The sequence below is a fragment of the Microcaecilia unicolor genome, chromosome 10 (genome assembly GCF_901765095.1).
Source record: "Microcaecilia unicolor chromosome 10, aMicUni1.1, whole genome shotgun sequence".
In the NCBI taxonomy this organism is placed as follows: Eukaryota; Metazoa; Chordata; class Amphibia; order Gymnophiona; family Siphonopidae; genus Microcaecilia; species Microcaecilia unicolor.
The window spans coordinates 7,028,306-7,049,582 of NC_044040.1; the positions used below are offsets into that span (position 1 = coordinate 7,028,306).

General features: G+C 41.1%; 1 protein-coding gene across 2 annotated transcripts in view; it reads left to right on the top strand.

Moving 5' to 3' along the window:
* The window catches only part of UPF2 (UPF2 regulator of nonsense mediated mRNA decay), a 148,205-nt gene that overhangs the window by 83,761 nt on the left and 43,167 nt on the right, over positions 1-21,277 (top strand). For both annotated transcript variants that reach the window (XM_030216003.1, XM_030216004.1), the window contains exons 14-18: positions 6,119-6,304; positions 9,009-9,212; positions 14,877-15,152; positions 17,878-18,061; positions 18,886-19,031. In XM_030216003.1, the coding sequence (XP_030071863.1) occupies positions 6,119-6,304; positions 9,009-9,212; positions 14,877-15,152; positions 17,878-18,061; positions 18,886-19,031 (996 nt within the window). The remainder of the gene's footprint in view (positions 1-6,118; positions 6,305-9,008; positions 9,213-14,876; positions 15,153-17,877; positions 18,062-18,885; positions 19,032-21,277) is intronic.

The window sequence follows — 21,277 nt, forward strand, 5'->3', positions numbered from 1 at the left end:
AAATTTAAAACGAATCAGAGAAAATTTTTCTTCACCCAACGTGTAATTAGACTCTGGAATTCATTGCCGGAGAACGTGGTACGGGCGGTTAGCTTGACGGAGTTTAAAAAGGGGTTAGATAGATTCCTAAAGGACAAGTCCATAGACCGCTATTAAATGGACTGGAAAAATTCCTCATTTTAGGTATAACTTGTCTGGAATGTTTTTACGTTTGGGGAGCGTGCCAGGTGCCCTTGACCTGGATTGGCCACTGTCGGTGACAGGATGCTGGGCTAGATGGACCTTTGGTCTTTCCCAGTATGGCACTACTTATGTACTTATGTACTTATGTAACAACAAAAACGGAAGATATACAGAAAGACCAAACTAAAATCGCAGATGTAAAAAAGCCAAATTTGGCTTTTTTACATCTGCGATTTTAGTTTGGTCTTTCTGTATATCTTCCGTTTTTGTTGGGGTTTTTTTGGAGTTTTTTACGGGAGATTTGGACTCTCTTTGTTGTTCTAGGCTCAGCAGCAACTGTAGAACAAGGTCACAAGGTAGGCAAGGCTGGGCTGAAGCAGGGGACGAGGCAGGCAACGCTGGAGGCAGGACAGGCAAGATTGGAGCTGGAAACAGTTCAGGCAAGGCAACCACCATAAAGCAAATGTCTCTCTCTACTGGCGAAAAACACACACAAACACAATCAATAAACATGAGCGAACAACATACACCACGAGAGGAAAAATAGACCCCACAACATTCTGGCAACAGATCTGCCAGAACGAATGGACAACAAATGCTGACACCATCCAATTCCTCCAAGAATGGGACGATTTATGTACAACAACATTAGACAAAATTGCCCCAATCCAAACCAGAACATCACACAGGAAAAAAGCAAACCCATGGTTCACCGAAGAGCTGAAAAAAACTTAAAACACAAGTCAGGAAACTAGAACGCGCATGGAACAAAAGAGAGATGAACAAACACTAAATGCCTGGAAACTACTTTGGAGGAAATACAAATACACCATAAAAAAGACACACATAAACTCTTCTACCTTGTGAACAAACTGTTAGACACCACACCAGTTACAAACAACAGCAAAGACATAGCAGATGTTGACAACCTTGCAAAATACTTCAAAGAGAAAATCATACAATTACGACTGAAAATACCCGCCAGCCCTATTGAATACGCCACACTTCTAGACTGTCTAGACCCAGAAGCCGGAACATACCCAGCAGACAGAACCTGGACCGAATTCGAACTACTATCAGAAGACCTCATCTCGGAAACACTTAAAAGATATGCCAAATCCCACTGCAAACTAGACATATGCCCAAACAACCTTATGAAATCAGCTCCTCAACAATTCATAATAGACCTAACGAACCACGTAAACTTCATGCTACAAAACGGACTTTTCCATAAGGAAAAAATTTAATCACCCCAATACCCAAAGACACAAAGAAAAGCGCAAGCGAAATAACCAATTACAGACCAGTAGCATCCATACCACTAATAACCAAAATAACCGAAGGAATGGTAACTAAACAACTCACAAATTATCTAAACAAACAGTCCCTGCTCAACAGCTTACAATCTAATCAGGACAGACAAACAGGACAAATAAGGGACAAGGGAATTACTTAAGGTGAGAATGATAAAACAGACGTGGGTACTCATCAGAGGATGTGGTATCAGCTGTGGTTTCAGCAGTTAATGTATCTGGGTTTAAAAAAGGTTTGGATAGGTTCCTGGAGGAAAACTCTCTAAACTGCTATTGAGATTGACATCGGGAAAGACAGTGCTTGTCCCTGGAATGAGTAGCTTGAATCTTGCTACTATTTGGGATTCTGTCATGTACTTGTGTCCTGAATTGGCCACTGCTGGAAGCAAGATACTAGTCTAGAAGGACCATTGATGTGACCCAGTATGGCTATTCTTATGTTCTTAAATATGAATGTAAACATCCAGAATCTGTCTCCTGCATTAAACTTGGAGAAGCATTCTGATGAGTAGAAGGAATGAGTGAGAATGCACCAGTATACATAAGGAGAGAAGGAACAGAATTTGGAAAAGAGAAAAAAATATTCAAAGAATTAGATGAGCAAGGTAAAACAAGTGGCAATTGCATAAGTACACTGGGAAATACAAAATGTTGCTCCAGGGACTTTTGTTGATCAGAATCGGATGCATAAATTTTTAAGAAGAGGTGAATTGAATCTTAAGGATCAATGATTGATAGTTGCAGCCCAGGACAGTGGATTACAGATGCAGTGGTTCACAGCAAGCTTGGAAAAAGTGATACAGAAATCTGTAAATTCTGTAAGAAGGAGCGGGGAAACAGTTAAGTTCTGACGGCTGAATATCTCTATACAGAAGGCCAGAGTACTCCTAGGCTCTCCCTGTACACACTTCCAAGGTCATTAAGGTCTTCTCAAGGAATATAAGGAAAGACTAAAAGAGGTTAGGTCTTTTCAGCTTGGAAAAGAGAGAGTGCTGAGGAGGGGATATGATTGAGGTCTACAAAATCTTGAGTAGTGTAGAACGGGTAAAAGTGAATCGATTTTTCACTCTTTCAAAAAGCAGAAAGACCAGGGGACTCAATGAAATTACATGGAAGTACTTTTAAAACAAATAGGAATTTTTTTTTTCAGTCAAATACCTAAGCTCTGGAACTCATTGCCAGAGGATGTGATAACAGCGGTTTGCGTATATGGGTTTAAAAAAGGTTTGGACAAGTTCCTGGAGGAAAAGTTCATTGTCTGCTGTTGAGTTAGACATGGGGAAGCCACTGCTTGCCCTGGGATCTGTAGCATGGAATGTTGCTACTATTTGGGTTTCTGCCAGGTACTTGTGACCTGGATTGGCCACTGTTGGAAGCAGAATACTGGGCTAGATGGTACATTGGTCTGACCTAGTATGATTTTTCTTATGTTCTTATGCAAGCAAATTGAGTATAAGGAGGAAGCTCTTTATGTTTATCTCAGCCATAATTAGTCTCTTAGTAAGGAAGATGCAGACCTAATAAAGGCACTAAAATTGGCTTAATATGCTTTTATCCAAAGAAAGTGCATTTTTATGGATTTGGCCATTTTTCAGTTTTTTTGTGTGAAATTGATAGAGGATTTAGGCTCCTAATCAATAGGGTAAAATCATTTTTCCTGTTTTTACAAGACACCACATTAATAAGGGAAAGGAGATTTTTTTATTTGGCTCATGCCTTTTTCAGTTGTAGTTTGTGACTTATAGTCAATTACAGTAGGTATTTTCTTGTCCCCAAAGGATTTAAATTTTAAGTTTGTGTCTGAGACATTTGAGGGTTAAGTGTCTTGCCAAGACCACAAGGAACCACAGTGGGATTTTAATCCTGGATTCCCTGGTTCTCATAGACAATAAATCAAACAAAAAGCAGGTCAGGACTTCCCAAAACCAATATCAAATATACACACACTAGAGGGAGCTCTTGGAGTAACTGACGATAACAAGTCACTGTCTCTGCAGGAGGAAAAAGCCTCCAGCAGCTCGCTAGCGTTAGAAAGACTTGGAGCAGGGCTGCTTCATCATTGGCTAGAAAAAACCTCCTTCTGTTCCATTAGACAGTGATCACATTATTCACAAAACTCCCTAAGCTTTAATATATTTAAATGTAAATAAATTTCACTTAGCTTAGGTGCGTCTTCCTTGGTTCTCTTTTTTTTTTTCTGAAAGACCGCGACCGATGGTGGCCAGACGTTTTGCTGTCTGCTTCAGGGTCCAGCGGTCCAAAATTCGGTTCTACTGGAAAGAGGACATAAAAATCAGTTCTTCACCGCTTCAGGGAATCCTTCAGCCCTAAACCAGTTCTGTAAGACCTCCTTACACACAGAGAAGCAGTAGGTCTGTTCACGGGGAAGACAGCTTGTGAAAATGGCACCTCACTATTTAAAGGAGGGACGTCAGACACTCTTCAATCGTAGCAACCAATCAGTTATCAGACTTAAAGGGCTAGTACTAGATAGACGGATACCGTTGTAACACTAAACACAGCCACCCTGTGGAAGACAGGAGAGCTAGACTGAATCCTGAGATTGTTGATGACTTATTCATTCACAGATTAAAAATCATAGCCGTGCTTCATAGGGCATATTTCTCCCGCATTAGGGCATACTGAATGGGTTGTATTTTGTACCCCTGGACATTTTAATAGGGTGGATTAGGATTCCTTGGAGTAGTAGAAGTCGGCTATTGTTGAGGTTGGAAGGGTAGAGGGTGGTGGTGGGGTTATTATAGTTGCTCATTGTTATTATTTTCTGTTTGTGATTTATAAACAACTGTAGCACAGCATATTCCTTTTTATACTTTAATAAAAATATTTAAATATAAAAAAAGTGTTTGAGGCTTCTGCAGATGAGGACAGAGCCTTTGGGGATGGAGACAGGGACGGAGACAGAACCTTACAGGATGGGGTGGAGATGGAGACAGAACCCATGGGGATGGGGTGGGGACCGGGACAAACTTTGTCCCCATGTCATTCTCTAGTCACTACAGATGCTGATTTCCTCAATTCAGGAACTCTTTTTCTGGATTTCTTGTCTCAGGGGTGTCAGTTGACGCCAGAGACTTCAAGATCGATCAGTTGCTTGGAAATAGGTTATTCAGAAAGCCCTATATTCCTTTCAGTATGTTCTAAAGAACAAGCTGGTCAGAGTATTTTCAGGCAATGCCACAGCAGTAGCTTATGGCAATCACCAAAGGTGGCTGAAGAGTTCTGCAGTGGTGTTGGGCACACAGATTAGCTGAGGGATACAAGGGGAAGGGGGAAAGTGTCATGTATTGTTTATTGATACACTTTATTTATTGCTTCTTAAAAAAAAAAATAATGCATATCGAAGCAGTTCCTTATGAGAATTTGCATGGGCTTCTACCCAAAGTGGATAAACCATTGCTGGGTGATCTGGATGGGCCATTTTGGTCTTCATCTTCTGTCATTTTGTATGTTACGTGGCGCAGCTTTGCCAACCCAGAAGGAGACGACAACATTTTTCTCTTTAAACTGTGACTGAGAATCAGTCCGAAGTACTGTTCATAAACAGTCCCTTAGGTCTAAAGTCTGTCGTCTTTCTGTTTAGCTTTTTCCTTCTTTTCACTTTAGTTTTCTTGCATGCACTAATGAGGCAAAGAAACTCATACTTGAACCTAAGAGGAAAGAATGCTTCCAAGCTTCTTTTGCAGTCAAAACAGTGATGATTTGACTTCCTGGAGTCTGGAACATAATCTTGAAGCTGTTGTTCATAACTTCCCAGTATTCAAACACGCAAGGAGAGATTATAATGAAGATTTCTGAGCGCATTGGTGACACAGGGTTTACATTACATTAGTATTTGACCAGAAGCAGGAAAAAGCAAGAATATGCTTCCTGCAAAGAAGGCGCTTTGCTTCAAAGCACAGCATAGTGATATTGGAATTATAGTAGGACTGAATACATCCTGAAATATGCAGAGTCCTCTCTGGAGCTAGAAGTACAAGTTTGATTGGAATATTTGGTTTCAGAATTAACCCCTTATAGGAAATGCCTGTTCAGATGAAGATAAAACTGGACTCCATCCACTTTTTCTCATGCAGAAGCAAAGCCATATGTAGTAATTAAATGACACATTCTGGTATTGTGTACTGAAGAATCTGTGACAAATGGCAAAAAGAACAAAATCGTAGAAGCAATACAAAAATAATGTAGTTATCTGTAAGCTTCTGTGGGTCCAGATATCTCCTGTAATCTGTGGTTATTAAACAGGCTTTTTCCCATTTCCGTATGATTTATGTTTTCAAGTTGTTGTACAGCAGTTAAGAAGGTAATGTAATATAGCTAGTGTTAGTACCTAATGTAAGTGACCATTTTGTAAACTTTCTAGGGTAAAAAATGAAAATGAAGGCTCTTACTAATAGATTACACTGCATTAATGAAAATACATCCTGGACGTTCGTCTCGAAACAGATTGTTAGAGTGGTTTAAAAAGACAAACTAGCTTTTCTTACGAACTTTCTAATGCAAATAGTGCAGGGGTAACAGGAAAAGAGATCTTTACTGTCCCTTTAGGAGAATCTATTTAGCTAATAACTGATGACATAAAGTGATGTAAACTGTTTCAGGAACAAATGATGCGCAAGAAACAAGCCATGCACCTGGATGCACGCTACGTAACAATGGTAGAGAATGCCTATTATTACTGCAATCCTCCTCCGGCAGAGAAAACAGTCAGGAAGAAGCGTCCTCCCCAGCAGGAGTATATCCGTAAACTTCTGTACAAGGACCTATCCAAAGTCACCACTGAGAAGGTAAATCATTTCTAATGATTTTATTGTTAACGTTCAGAGCTTCACATCCCAGTAGCAAAGAATAATTGCATAGACTGAGATAGGAAACCTTTTTTTTTTTTTCTTTTCTAATTCTGGCATCTGTGAGTAGGCTTTAACTGTGTTGAAAACGTCTCCCATATACAGTCGCTACTCTTTCAACCTTGTCACCAAAATATTTTCAGAAACAAAACAGGAAAACAAGATCTTCCACAGGCAAAGACAAGAAACACACAGAAGTGGAAGAAGCCAACAACAGTCTCCAAGATGATCAAAAAAAGACGTTTATTTCCAAGTTTCATCATGTGATATGTGCTGACTGTAGAAACCCAATGACATATACACAAACCAGGACTTGTAGCCACCAACTCAAAGAGAGTGCTTGAAACAGTTCACACCAGTATAATATAATAGAAATTTTTTATATATGTAGAGTACCCTCAGATATTTACCACTATTACTGCAGTCAATAATGCTGCTACAAAGTGGCATAGCACTTCTTTCATCGGGTAACTCTAACAAATTTTTTGGGAAGAGCAACATATGCTCATTTTTTCATGCTTCCAAATCACCTCAGTGCTATAAAATCACTTATCACTTAGCAGACTATGGGGCTCATTTTTGAAAGAGAAAAATGTCTGAAAAGTGGCAGAAAGCAACATGTAGACGTTTTTCTCACAAAAACATCCCAATCAGTATTTTCAAAACCTATTTTTAGATGTTTTTCCATGTAGACCGTCAGAAGTGCGTTCAGATTACAAGGGGATGTGTTAGATGTTTTAAAGGCAGGATTAGGGCGTGCCTAACACTTAGACATTTTACATCCATAATTAAATAAAACAAAAACGTCCAGGACTAAAACCAAGACGTTTTGATCTAGACCTGTTTTCAGAATGAATAAGGCACAAAAAGGGTGCCCTAAATGACCAGATGGCCACTGGAGGGAATTGGTGGTGACCCCCCTCCCACCCCCTCTCAAAATGTGAATAAAAATATGGCTTACCAGTCTCTGTGACAGCTGCAGATGTTAGTCAGGTCTTTTAGAGCAGTATTCAGGTCCCTGGAGTAGTGTAGTGATTGGTGCAGTACACAATAGGGGACCAAGGTCCCTATCTCCCCCCCTACCTGTCACACTTGTGGTGGAAACTGTGACCCCTCCTCCCAAGGTCACCAAAACTCTACTGTACCCACATATAGGTGCCCCCTTCACCTATAAGGGCTATTGTAGTGGGCACAGTGGATTTTGGATGGGATTTGGAGGGCTCAGGGGGTAAGATAAGGGTGCAAAGGTGAGATTTGTACCTGGGAGCATTTTTATGAAGTGCACAGACGTGCCCTTTAGGGTCCCCTATTGCTCTCCTGGGATGTCTGGGGGACCATTCTACTAAAATGCTGGCTCCTTCTAAATCCCAATAGCATGAATCTCTACATTTTGCACCTATTCAGCTTTGGGTTGTTTTTTTTTAAATGGATCAGAAAAACCCAAAATGTCCAAATCACAAAACCTTGTTCAAAACAGTATTTTCAAAAAAAAAAAAAAGATGTTTTTTCTTTTAAATAATCTTCTTCCCGATTTGAATTTTGGACGTTTTGCACAAAATGTCCAAAATCGGACTTAGTAGATGACGATGATGACGGCATAAAAAGTCCTGCACGGTCCATCCAGTCTGCCCAACAAGATAACTCATATATGCTAATTTTAGTGTATACCCTACTTTGATCTGTACCTGTGTTCTTCAGGGCACAGACTGCATAAGTCTGCCCAGCACTATCCCCGCCTCCCAACCACCAGCCCCGCCTCCCAACCACTGGCTCTGGCACAGACCGTATAAGTCTGCCCAGCACTATCCCCGCCTCCCAACCACCAGTAAATTTCTTAACCCTCTCTTGCCTTGGGGCCCATGTACTATGCTGAATTAGATGCTAACAAGCTAAAGTATCCACATTATTTTTGCTAACTATGAGGTAATTAAATTTACAAATCTTTTTGGGTGGATGCATGTCAGGGACAGAGAATTGGCATGGATGCACTAAGCATGTACTGCATGCAGATTACTGCTACGCTGACTGGTTAGCATGTCCATAACGCAGGAGCCATTAATGCTACCTAAGTAAGGAGCCACTAAGCATTTCCTACAGTCATGGACATGCATTAAAGCAAACAATAGCACATGCCCAGAAATTCAAATACAAAAAAATGCCCTTTTGCTGGCTGCACTAAAAATGGGCTTAACATGTTAAGTGATACTTACATGGCAACTCTGGCTGTATCAACTATGGCCGGTGCTGGGCTGGCTTGTATGGTCTGAGTCTTTAGCAATCCGGTTTAGGATGGGCTGTAGAGAGCTTCGACAGACACTCTAGTAATTTGGAACGTGACAACAGTGCCGGACAGATTTTTACTGTCTGTGTCTCTCAAATGACAAGACAGATTCGGATAGGCTTTGACAGCAACCTCAGCAGTTGAAACTTAAGAACAGAAATGGGTGGACTTAAACATAGTAAACTTAGACGTCATATCGAAAATACCCCTCTATGTAAATGATTTCAACAGTTATTCCCCTTGCACCACTGGTACTGAATTGGTCTGGTAGAACTAAAGGAAAGAAAATTGTCAGGTAAGACATAATTTCTCCTTTATTACTCAACTTAAACTAAGCTTATGGTATTGTGTTTTCTATTGTAGGTTCTGCGCCAGATGAGAAAGTTGCCTTGGCAAGAACCAGAAGTAAAAGATTATGTTATATGTTGTATGATCAACATTTGGAATGTGAAGTACAACAGCATTCACTGTGTAGCTAACCTCTTGGCAGGACTGGTTCTGTACCAGGAGGATGTTGGAATCCATGTTGTAGATGGTGTACTGGAGGACATTCGACTAGGAATGGAGGTAAAAACAATGTAGTTGATTGTAACATATTTTTGATATAGGTCTGTCTTCAAATCCTTATCAATCTGATGGTATCAAGAAGGAAAGTTGGAGGTCGAGTAACATTTGCAAAGGCCAAGATTAGGGCTTGTGTGAATTATGCAGCCATTAGGGTCTGGCAGCACGAAAAAGTTTATTTCATGTGGCCATTTTGTATTTATTTATTTTGTCAGTTGCCAATAATGGTGGACACTCTTTGGAAAGAGGGCACACCTTTCCTAATAGGGTGCATATGTGCACACAAGTTTGCACATGAGCAGTAGTTCGTATTGACCTTCAAGTGCACTCAATCTGCAGCCCCCCATTACCTCTCTACCCTCCTCTCCCCGTATGTTCCCACCCGTAACCTCCGCTCTCAGGACAAATCACTCCTATCTGTACCCTTCTCCACCACTGCTAACTCCAGACTCCGCCCCTTCTGCCTCGCATCACCTTATGCCTGGAACAGACTTTCCGAGCCCATACGCCATGCGCCCTCCCTGCCCATTTTCAAATCCTTACTCAAAGCCCATCTCTTCTCCTTTGCTTTTGGCGCCTAACCACCTTCCCCATTCATGATACCTACACTGACTACATAGTTTGTTACCTTTAGATTGTAAGCTCTCTTGAGCAGGGACTGTCCTTCCCCATGTTTAAACTTGTACAGCACTGCGTAACCCTGGCAGCGCTATAGAAATGCTTAGTAGTAGTAGTAGTTACACTGTTGGGAAATAGTGGCCCCTTTTTCCGAAATAGTACATACTATTTCCAAAGAGTGCATACCATTATATCATGCCATTTGTCTTTTTGCTTGGTCATGACATGCAATGACATAGCCATACAGGGTGGCAAAAGCTGACCCTGGCACAGTGGTGTACCAAGGGGGGAGGCGGTCCGCCCCAGGTGCAAGCCGCTGGGGGGGGGGGGGGGTGCTGCGGTGCGCGCCTGCTGCGAGTTCGCTAAACTTCGTCGCTCATTCGCTGCAGCTCCGTCTGCCCCGGAACAGGTTACTTCCTGTTCCGGGGCAGAGGGAGCTGAAGCGAAATTTAGCGAACTCGGAGCAGGCGCGCGCCCCCCCACCCCCCCAGCAGCGTGCACCCGGGGGGGGGGGTGTCATTTCGCCGGAGGGGGGGGCAAGGTGTCATTTAGCGGGGGGGGGGGGGGGGTGCATCGGCGCTCCGCCCCTGGTTCCATGCAGGCCAGGAACGCCACTGCCCTGGCACGCACTTTGCTATATCTGGTTGTCATTTTACCACTATGATCAGTAGTGCAAAACATGAAGCAGATTAATGGGTACTTTACTTTCAGAATCTGAACCATTCTGCTTTACTCTATTGACCTTCTTATTTGCAGATGCACATGCAAAAAGATTTATTCGTTTGCAAAACTGAATTGCTAAACCTGTACCAGATGGGTGGCAGAAGAGGGCATGACTTCAAATAGGTTAAATCAATTTTTATTAGGGGATTTGTTTATAGAGCCCATGGTAAATTGCATTTCATCTAAAAACTAACCAATCCCTGAGTACCAGAAATTCAGGATTTCTCATGAGCTATATATTTGCATACGTGGGATCCAGGAGCAAGGTGGTTATTTTTTAATACTTTAATTATTCTGAAAACAGATATTTGCAGCATTTAAGAACTGGAGTTCATTATCGCTGATCTAGCCAAATTTTAGTAATGTGATTGTTGTCAACATGGAGATTTATGGTGTATTTGTTGGATTACCAAAACAGTTACTGCTTGTTTTTATTTCAACACTTTTTTATTGATGACGAACTTTTGACATGTATACAACATTTGCTTTAAGTGCATTGTCAACATCTGTTGGAAAACAATCTAGTCATCAGTCTCATATTTTAACAAATTTTCTCCCATCCCCCCAACCTCCCCCCCCACCTCCCCCCCTCAATATATGTGTTACAACAGTTATGGAGTAGTATGATCATATTCTACCCATACCGTTCATTAGAACGCAATCTACTGCTTGTTTTTAAAACTCTGAAAGCAAATTGTCATCTATACATGACTAGCAAGAGTATTGTGTTCGGTTCTGGTCGCTGCATCTCAAAAAAGATATAGCAGAATTAGAAAAGGTTCAAAGAAGAGCGACCAAAATTATAAAGGGGCTGGAACTCCTCTCATATGGCTAAACAGATTAGGGCTCTTCAGCTTGGAAAAGAGATGGATGATGGGAGATATGATTGAGGTCTACAAAATCCTGTGTAGAACAAGTAGATCAATTTTTTTTACTCGTTCCAAAAGTGCAAAGACTAGGGGACACTCAAGGAAGTTACATGGGAATAATTTTAAAACAAATAAGAGGAAATATTTTTTCACTCAACAAATAGTTAAGCTCTGGAACTCTTTTGCTGGAGGATGTGGTGACTGTGGTTAGCGTATCTAGTTTTTAAAAAGTTTGGACAAGTTCCTAGAGGAAAAGGCCATAGTCTTCTATTGAGACAGACATGGGGAAGCAACTGATTGCCCCAGGATTGGTAGCATGGAATGTTGCTAATAATTGGGTTTCTGCCAGATACTTGTGACCTGGCTTGGCCACTGTTTGGAAACAGGATACTGGGCTAGATGGACTGTTGGTGTGATTATTGGTCTACCAGACAAAGTAGAGCTAAAATAAAGGATCCCAAACTTATGCCTTAATAAAGTGGTTTGTCAATCTATAAGATGTCTCCATCTTGTTTGTCATTTTAAGAAGCCTGGAAATAGTTTTGATAAAATCAAAATACGGAGCGCTTTATTCTGAAATTCTTTATGATAGGGAATGACACAGACAGCAGTTTCATTTGTTGTACAATGATTGTCAATTAAAAACTCCACCAAATAGGTTATTAAGCTGGTTAATGTTGGTTTGTTGTACTTTGCAATAATGTGCGTGCTGGTTCAGAATGTGTGACGTCCTGGAAAAAAAATAATGAATTGCTAGATAATTCTGCATCTAATTGTCTATAATTGATCTGTAGTGTGTAATGGATTCATAGGTTGAAGTATTATAAAAACAGTGTAAATTATTTACCTAACTGGTATGAAATGGCAGACTGTGATAATGGAACAGCTATAATGTTCTTACGTAAGTACATAAGCATCGCCATGCCGGGACAGACCAAGGGTTCCATCGAGCCCAGCACCCTGTCTCCGACAGCGGCCAAAAGAACAAACAATTTGTCCCGCCCATCCCAGAAATAGTGGATTATTCTATGGCCTTTTCCTCCAGGAAGCCGTCCAACCCTTTTTTAAAGTCCACTAAGTCAACCGCCTTAGTCACTTTTTCCGGCAACGAATTCCAGAGTCTAACTACACGTTGTGAAGAAAAATTTCCTTCAATTCGTTTTAAATTTACTACACTGCAGCTTCATCGCATGCCCCCTTGTCCTAGTATTTTTGGACAGTGTAAACAGACGCTCCACATCGACCCGTTCCATTCCACTCATTATCTTACAGACCTCTATCATATCTCCCCTCAGCCACCTTTTCTTCAAGCTGAAGAGCCCCAGCCTCTTCAGCCTTTCCTCAGAGGGAAGACGTCCCATCCCCTATATCATCTTTGTCGCCCTTCTCTGCACCTTTTCTAATTCCACTATATCTTTTTTGAGGTGCGGCGACCAGAATTGAACACAATACTTGAGGTACAGTCGCACCATGGAGCGATACAATGGCAGAATAATATCCTCATTTTTGTTTTCCATCCCTTTCCTAATAATACCCAACATTCTATTTGCTTTCCTAGCCGCAGCAGCACATTGAGCAACGATAAAACCTAGATCCCTTTCTCGGTCCGTGACTCATAACGCTAAACCCTGCATGACGTAGTTATAGTTTGGGTTCCTCTTTTCCACATGCATCACTTTACAGAGCTGGTTTGGTTAAAAAAAACCTCTTCAACATGTCAGCTGCAGAGAAACATTAAGAGAATTATTCTTTGTATTAATATTAAACCAGCGATACTCTAAGGGCCCCTCTTACAAAGGCACGGTATGGCATGCCATATCGTAGCTACTGCCCAGGTAGTGCAGGAGCTCGGCAGTAGTTGGAAGTCGGCACATGTATTTTCCTGCAATAGAAAATAATTTTCTAACGTGGGGGCATTCCCGGTGGTAATCACATTGCCGCTTGCTGCCTGATTACCATGAGGTTAGCGTGTGAGCCCTTGCTGCCAAGTAAATAGGAGGTGGTAAGGGCTCATGCGGTAAATGGCCAGGTGCTAATTTTGGACTTAGTGCCTGGCCATTATTGCCGAAAATAGAAGTTGGCTTTTTGGCAGATGTACTAAGAGGTAGCCTGATCTCACAGGAAATTAACCCGCTAAAAGTAGGGCAGGACACTTTTTAGCTCGCCTTTGTAAAAGGACCCCTAAATGTGCTTGATCCATGCAATTAATTCCACTTGTGTGCATTTTAAAGGAATTCATTTTCCAGTTTAAATCTTCGCTTTCCAAGTCCTAAAGGTTTGAAATATAGAGCTATTTTTCAGCTAGTTTTATTTTATTTTTTCTGCTAGTTTTATTTATCGGCTTCTGTTTGGAACAAGTTGCCTCTAAACATTAGCTATATACGAAGCTATTCTCTGTTCAGGAACATTTTTAAAACTTATTTTTTAATAAATTTTTGACTATTTAGTTGGTATATTTTGAAGAAAGTTTTAAATGCGTATATCTGGAATTTTTAACTATGCCATTTGTTATCTTTGTTTTAGTATTTGCTCGCTCTTCACCAGTGATTGCTGGTTATTTTATGAGATGTAATCCACATAAACTGGAAGATATTGTGAAATATAAGAACAATTGTAAAATAAAGTCAAATTTATTGCCCACATTTTTAAGGATGCCGTTTTCTCTTCCCTGTTTTCTGTAACCCCTGTAACACCGCATTTACTTCTGAGAAACCTAAGTTCACTTTTCAGATCTGTTCTGCTTTCCTATCCTAAATTGCAAAGTAGAGCTAAAATAAATGAGACTCAACATCTTAATGGTTAATTGAGCATATAAATCAATTCTAAAGTTTCTCTAAATAGCAATGTATTTTGGGGCCCTCTTTAGAAATGTAATATGGTAAATGTCTCAAGATATGTTCCATTTGGTTCACCACTCTGTCAGGTTGGCCTTTCCTGCTCTTAGGGCTTCTGACTTGGTTATAACCAGAAAACAATGGAGAATTTGTGTTTGTAGTTATAAGCAAAACAAACAAAAACAACCTAAAATGGACCTTCTGGCCTGCTTCAATGTCATTTAGCGCTACCATTTCTGCTAAATGACATTGAAATGGCCTGCTATCAAGGGTTAGGTCAGGGCATGCAAGGACCCACCTACTGGAGTTCTTTTGGCCAGAAAGAATCGGACACCTTTTGGGGAGGCTTCATCTGTCCGCGTGTACACCCACCCACGCATACCTACACACTTCATACAATCCCTGTCACTCTGAGACACACTTTCCTGTCTTTTCACACCCAGTCCCTGAACAGACATACATGAATTCACAAATAGAGAAAGAGGAAATGCTCAATTTTGTCATGTTCTAAGTGCGCACTTTTCAACTTGTGTGTAAGAAAGAGATCTGTAAAAATAAGGCCCTAAGTTATTTTAATGGCTATGCAGTGTTTCAGTCTTTGTGTCCATGGGTTCTTGTTTCAGGTTAATCAGCCCAAATTTAACCAACGACGCATCAGCAGTGCCAAGTTCTTGGGGGAACTGTACAACTATCGAATGGTAGAGTCTGCAGTTATATTTCGAACTCTCTATTCATTTACCTCATTTGGTGTGAATTCTGATGGTAGTGCTAGTCCACTGGACCCTCCAGAACATCTTTTCCGAATTAGATTGGTGTGTACCATCCTTGATACCTGTGGTCAGTACTTTGACAGAGGCTCAAGCAAACGGAAGCTGGATTGCTTCCTTGTATATTTTCAGGTAACATTTTTTTAATACCCCTTTGGTTATTTTCTGTTTAGATTAGTTCTGATGGATGATTTCATACAATTATGAAATGATAGGGGCTAGAGCAGGGGTTCTCAACCCAGTCCTTGGGGTGCATCTAGCCAGTCAGGTTTTCAGGATATTTGCAGTGAATATTCATACGCAGTGCATTTTTTCTAGCAAAAAAGGTGCCGATACTCAAATGCCAGACCACCCTTCAGGGGTGGGGTGATCACTGAGGGACCCACCCCACAATAGCCAGGCCCCCTGCAACCAGTCACAGAATCTATGACAAGACAGAATTGGTGTGTAGAGCCTGAGCTCTTTCATTAAAACTTGGGGTCCATGGGTCAAATTTAGCAGACAATGGAAAAGGTGCTGGTACTCAAAGGTTAGGCCACCCTTCAGGAGTGGGGTGATCACTGAGGGACCCCACCCCACAATAGCCAGGTCCCCTGTAACCAGTCACAGATCCTATGACAGGGCAGAATTGGTGTGTAGAGCCTGAGCTCTTTCATTAAAACTTGGGGTCCATGGGTCAAATTTAGCAGACAATGGAAAAGGTGCTGGTACTCAGTACCCCTCAAAAAAGCCCTGTTCATACGAGAGATCTGCATAGAGCCAGGTAGTGCAGATAAATGTATCTCATACATATTTGGTGTGAGTATCTTGATAACCTGACTGGCTAGTTTATATCCTGAGGACAGGGTTGAGAACCCCAGGTCTAGAAAGAACCAGAAGAGGTTATCTATGTCCTCTTCTGTATTTATTGTATATGATAACTATCAAAGGAAGGAAGTGGGATACCAAACATATAATCATCAAAACATCAATCTCACACCTAAACGAGACCCGTAGAAATATCTACTAAAAACAAGGAGGAAAAAGTCTCAACAAGCTCAGATCCTATTACAATAGATCAAAAAATAGCTTAGGCGCAGTCATTAAGAAATCTCCTGTGCATCATACGAATCCACATCTTTTTGATATAATCTTTTAACTTTTATCTATTTGTCTATTTCTTTAAACTGTCAAATTAGAAACATAATTGCTTGATTCATATCAAGTAACTTGTGTATTTAGCTTCTAAAGCTTAAAGCTTCCGAACTGCCCATCACATCTTCAGTGCTGTAGCAGTGTGTACCAACCGAGTTAGTTTTGAAAGTGCTCCACTAAAACGTTTCGCATATCCCTGATGCAGTGAACGAAACGCTGGCCATCGTCAGATATAAAGAATTCTCCTGAGAAGCACTGAAGATGTCATGGGCAATTCGGAAGCTTTAGAAGCTAAGTGATATGAATCAGCAATTATGTTTATAATTTGACAGTTTAATGAAAGAGGTAAAAGTTAAAAGATTTATATCAAAAAGTGTGGATATATATGATGCACAGGTGTGGGGTTTTTTGTTTGTTTTTTAATGCCAGTGATTACACCTAAGGTATTTTTTTTTACCTAATGTAATAGATCTGAGCTTGTTGAGACTTTTTCCTTTTCGTATATTTTTATTAGATATTTTCACTGGTCTTATTTAGGTGCAAGATTGATGTTTTGAAGATTATATATTTGCTGTACATAACCCATTCCAGCAAGCGTTTTATCAGTTGCTACAAACCTCTGGTGAACTCAGTTGCATTGCTGTACACTGCTCTGCAGGAGATCTGAGGTCATTTCATGAGTCCAGATTTGTAATGTAGGAACACTCCAGATAGTTACTGGGTTATGATGCCATAACACCAGGAAAGGAGGATTCTGACTTAGCTGGAAGCCCGTTGGAGCAAGAGGAAACTGCCAGTTTACAAAGTTTTAAGAATGGTACTCTACAGTGATTTTTGCCCCATAATGCTATAGGGTCTTATTATGTAGGGGAAGTATTATGTTTATCTTGATATACCACATATCAAAGCAATATCTATGTGGTTTACAATATTTTAAAGTAAGGTCAAGTTGGTTAGTTTAGAACAGATCCAAAATATATATTAAAATTTGGAAAAGGATTGGCAGCAGGTGTTATTGCTTCAGGCATATTGATGGTAAGATGATGGCTTCAGTCAAATATTGTCCGCATTCTGTCAGTACTGTTTCATAGATCAGTGTTTCCCAAACTTTGTGTAGCCATGACCCCATATTAAAGGGATAAACAAGCACAAGACCCTGGTCTTATCCTGTCTCCAGGCCAGATAGGTAGCATCCGTTGTTGTTGCTGCTGCTGTAATACCCACCTCCATTGAGTCAGTGCAAGCAAAGTTAATGCTGCTGTGTATGGGCTGATGGGTTTTGCTGAGAATGGTCACAACCCCAGATGTGGATTTTGTGTCCCCCATGATTCATAGTTTGAGATGTACTGTCATAAATAATGCACTAAAGCCTAGATGTACTAAACCTCTCTATTGCATTAGGGCATTCAAATGCTGTTAAGGTGAGTTACACTAATAAATGGGTCGTGTAAAAAATGAACCCTAACCCTGGATAATAACGCAGTTGCACGTTTTAGTAAATATAGCACTTTGAGGAAAGTAAAGTTGCACAAGAACATAGTGAGTTATCTATGATATAAATTTAAGGGGATGGGATTTGATATACCGCCTTTCTGTGGTTACAATCAAAGCTATTTATACATTATATACAGATACTTATTTCCTCTTGTCTTATGGAAACCAAAAACTACCGAGATGTTGTTTTTTGTTTTTTTTTTAACTATAATTTATTTATTTTTACCAGCGCTATATTTGGTGGAAAAAAAGTCTAGACATCTGGACTAAAGATCACCCTTTCCCTATTGACATTGATTATATGATAAGTGACACTTTAGAACTCTTGAGACCAAAGATGAAACTCTGCAGCTCGCTGGATGAATCAGTCCGACAAGTGCAGGATTTGGAACGTGAATTCTTAATAAAACTAGGTAAGATGATGCACCTGTCATGGTTCAGTCTTTCATTGTACATTCATAGTGTACTATACCTAATGCATGCTGGATTCTTCCTAATCAGTTATAGCTACCTGTGCTGCTTCCACATGGTTTGTTAGAGGGAACTGATTCAGGTTACATTTTGGGGGGAACTTGAGGACTGGGGAGGGGTCCACTAGACCACCAGGGCACTTTTTTTTTTTTTTTTTTTACATTAGAGGAAGAGAGGGTCAAGTCAGGAAGGGGGGCCCAGGGGTCCATTAGACCACCAGGGCATTTTTTTTTTAATGTTTGGGGATAAAAGGGATGGGTCGGACATGTGTGTGATGAGAGTGGGTGCCGCAAGGCACCTGCAGTTTTTTGTTTTTGGAAGGGGGTGCAGTAATAGGTGTTGAGTTGGGGGTAAGGGGCTGATCTATGCTGGGCAGCATGCTTGTGTGGCCTTTTTTTTTCTTATGACACCTTTCTTGTGAGTATCTGAGCCAATCACCGCTCAGGTACTGACAGGAAAGTTGACATTTAGCACTGAACAGCAGATTACTGCATTAATTTGCATGCTCATTACTTTGAGCATGCAGTGGAATTTTTTTTGTTGTGTTAGTTTCATGGTAGAGTGAAGACTCTACTGTGGACCTTTGAGTATTAGCCCCTCTGTGCTTTGAATTGATGAGATCCATGTGAAGTAAGCAAAACATTTTGAAGATCTGTTAAAACTATTTTTCCCTTGAATAGATATTTGAGGACCACTCCTTAAGACTCTGGGACTTTGGAGGGCTTGGGTCTGAATGACTTCTGATGCTTTAATTCTCAATGGCCAGGTCTCATGAATAATAAGGATTCTAAAAACACCTTGGCAGAAGGTGAAGCTCTGGAGGAGGATGATGACGAGGAAGAAGATGATAGAGGAACAGAAACAGAAGAGCAATCGGGAAATGAAAGTGAGATGAATGAACCAGAAGAAGAAGTAAGAGAGCTTTATTCTTTACTCATTTTGTTTTATCCTAAAATAGGAGACTACTAGAAAGACACACAAACACTAAAATTGTTTAATTATTTTCTGCACATGCTTTGCTAGGCTAACCTTGATCCCAGGGTCCTTATAGAATGTTGGGTATTATTAGGAAAGGTATGGAAAACAGGTGTGAGGATGTTATAATGCCGTTGTATCGCTCCATGGTGCGACCGCACCTTGAGTATTGTGTTCAATTCTGGTCGCCGCATCTCAAAAAAGATATAGTGGAACTGGAAAAGGTGCAGCGAAGGGCGACTAAAATGATAGCGGGGATGGGACGACTTCCCTATGAAGAAAGACTAAGGAAGCTAGGGCTTTTCAGCTTGGACAAGAGACGGCTGAGGGGAGACATGATAGAGGTATATAAAATAATGAGTGGAGTGGAACAGATGGATGTGAAGCGTCTGTTCACGCTTTCCAAAAATACTAGGACTAGGGTGCATGCGATGAAACTACAGTGTAGTAAATTTAAAACAAATAGAAGAAAATGTTTCTTCACCCAATGCGTAATTAAACTCTGGAATTTGTTGCCGGAGAACGTGGTGAAGGCGGTTATCTTGGCAGAGTTTAAAAATGGGGTTAGACGGTTTCCTAAAGGATAAGTCCATAAACCGCTACTAAATGGACTTGGGAAAAATCCACAATTCCAGGAATAACATGTATAGAATGTACGTTTGGGAAGCTTGCCAGGTGCCCTTGACCTGGATTGGCCACTGTCGTGGACAGGATGCTGGGCTCGATGGACCCTTGGTCTTTTCCCAGTGTGGCATTACTTATGTACTTATGTTGCTGTAGTGCCAGCTGAGTGCCTCGTACACAGTACAAATGGTGTCTTTCCCAACAATGTGTAGTTAATAGTAACGCTCATAACTTTTATAGTTCTACTGGATATACATAAATACAATATGTTCCTTCTCCAAAGAGCTTATAAGCTATGGATATCTGAGGCTGCGAGAAATAGTGATTTGCTTAAAGTCACAGAGCATCATTGGTAGAAGCTGAAATTGAGCCAAGCCTTCACTAGTTCACAGCCCATTGCTTTAACCACTAGACCATTTCCTTTTTTTGTTACATTTGTACCCCGCGCTTTCCCACTCATGGCAGGCTCAATGCGGCTTACATATTATATACAGGTATTTATTTGTACCTGGGGCAATGGAGGTTATCTGTTGCAGTGCCACTTCAGGGCAACCTTTATCTCCTCAGAGGCTGTAAGCACTACTATTATGACTTTCCTTCCTCACAAAAGCAACAAGGGCTTGGCAGCCACAACAAAATAACTCTCAAATCCCACAGAGACCACCACCAGTTTCCCCCTCCCACAATTTCATCCTCTCTCGTTCTGTAGAATATCCTAGGAAATTTCACCATCTTCTCTTGCCTCCCATCCAGCAGCTGTATCTCATCAGTCTTGTTTCCCCCTGCACACAGCGCTCAACAGCTTCATCTTCTGCCTCCCACTTTCCTGCCCCTCTCTGGCCCTGCCTCAGCCCTCACTTTATATCCCACCCAGCAACAGTATTCCTTATCAATCTTCTTCCCCCCTGCACACCGTGCCCAGCAGCTTCTCCTTCTCTCTCCCTTACCTCCCACCCATCACCTCCCCCTGTCTGCCACTTCCCTCCTTCTTTCCAAACGCTCTTCTCCCATATTCTCCAAGTTTTAGCCCATACTTCCAATTTTTGTAGATGTTGTCTGTTCCCTCCGAAGGAGCAGTTTTTCTGACTTCATACATCCACCTCGCTTCACCAACCAGACTAGTCCACTACAAGAGACATTGCACCCTGTAGAGCCATGCTGGCCAATTCATCCATGTGATCCTGATAATTTCAGGAACCCTCCAAAATATGCCCACAGCTGCTATGATCCATCTTTTTCCACTTTGTCTTCATGCACTTTTTGATGATTTGAATAACTACCTGTACGAGGGGGGAAGGGCTTGCCTTTGCCCATTCCCGCCAGGATCCTCCTCCTTTTTCCAGGGAAAACTCAGGTGTTCTCATTATTATTGTAGTTAATTTTACTGTTGAGCATCTTTTTTGGCTTTGACATTGTGGTATACTGGCAGGTGTTTAGATGTGCCACTCCTTATACCACTGGTGTCAGTGGAAAGTTCTGGTTTACTCTGTCTCCATCATCTGTTGGTGGAGGGTGGCACAACCTGCTCATCTGGACTAGTCTAACAGGATTCCAGGAAA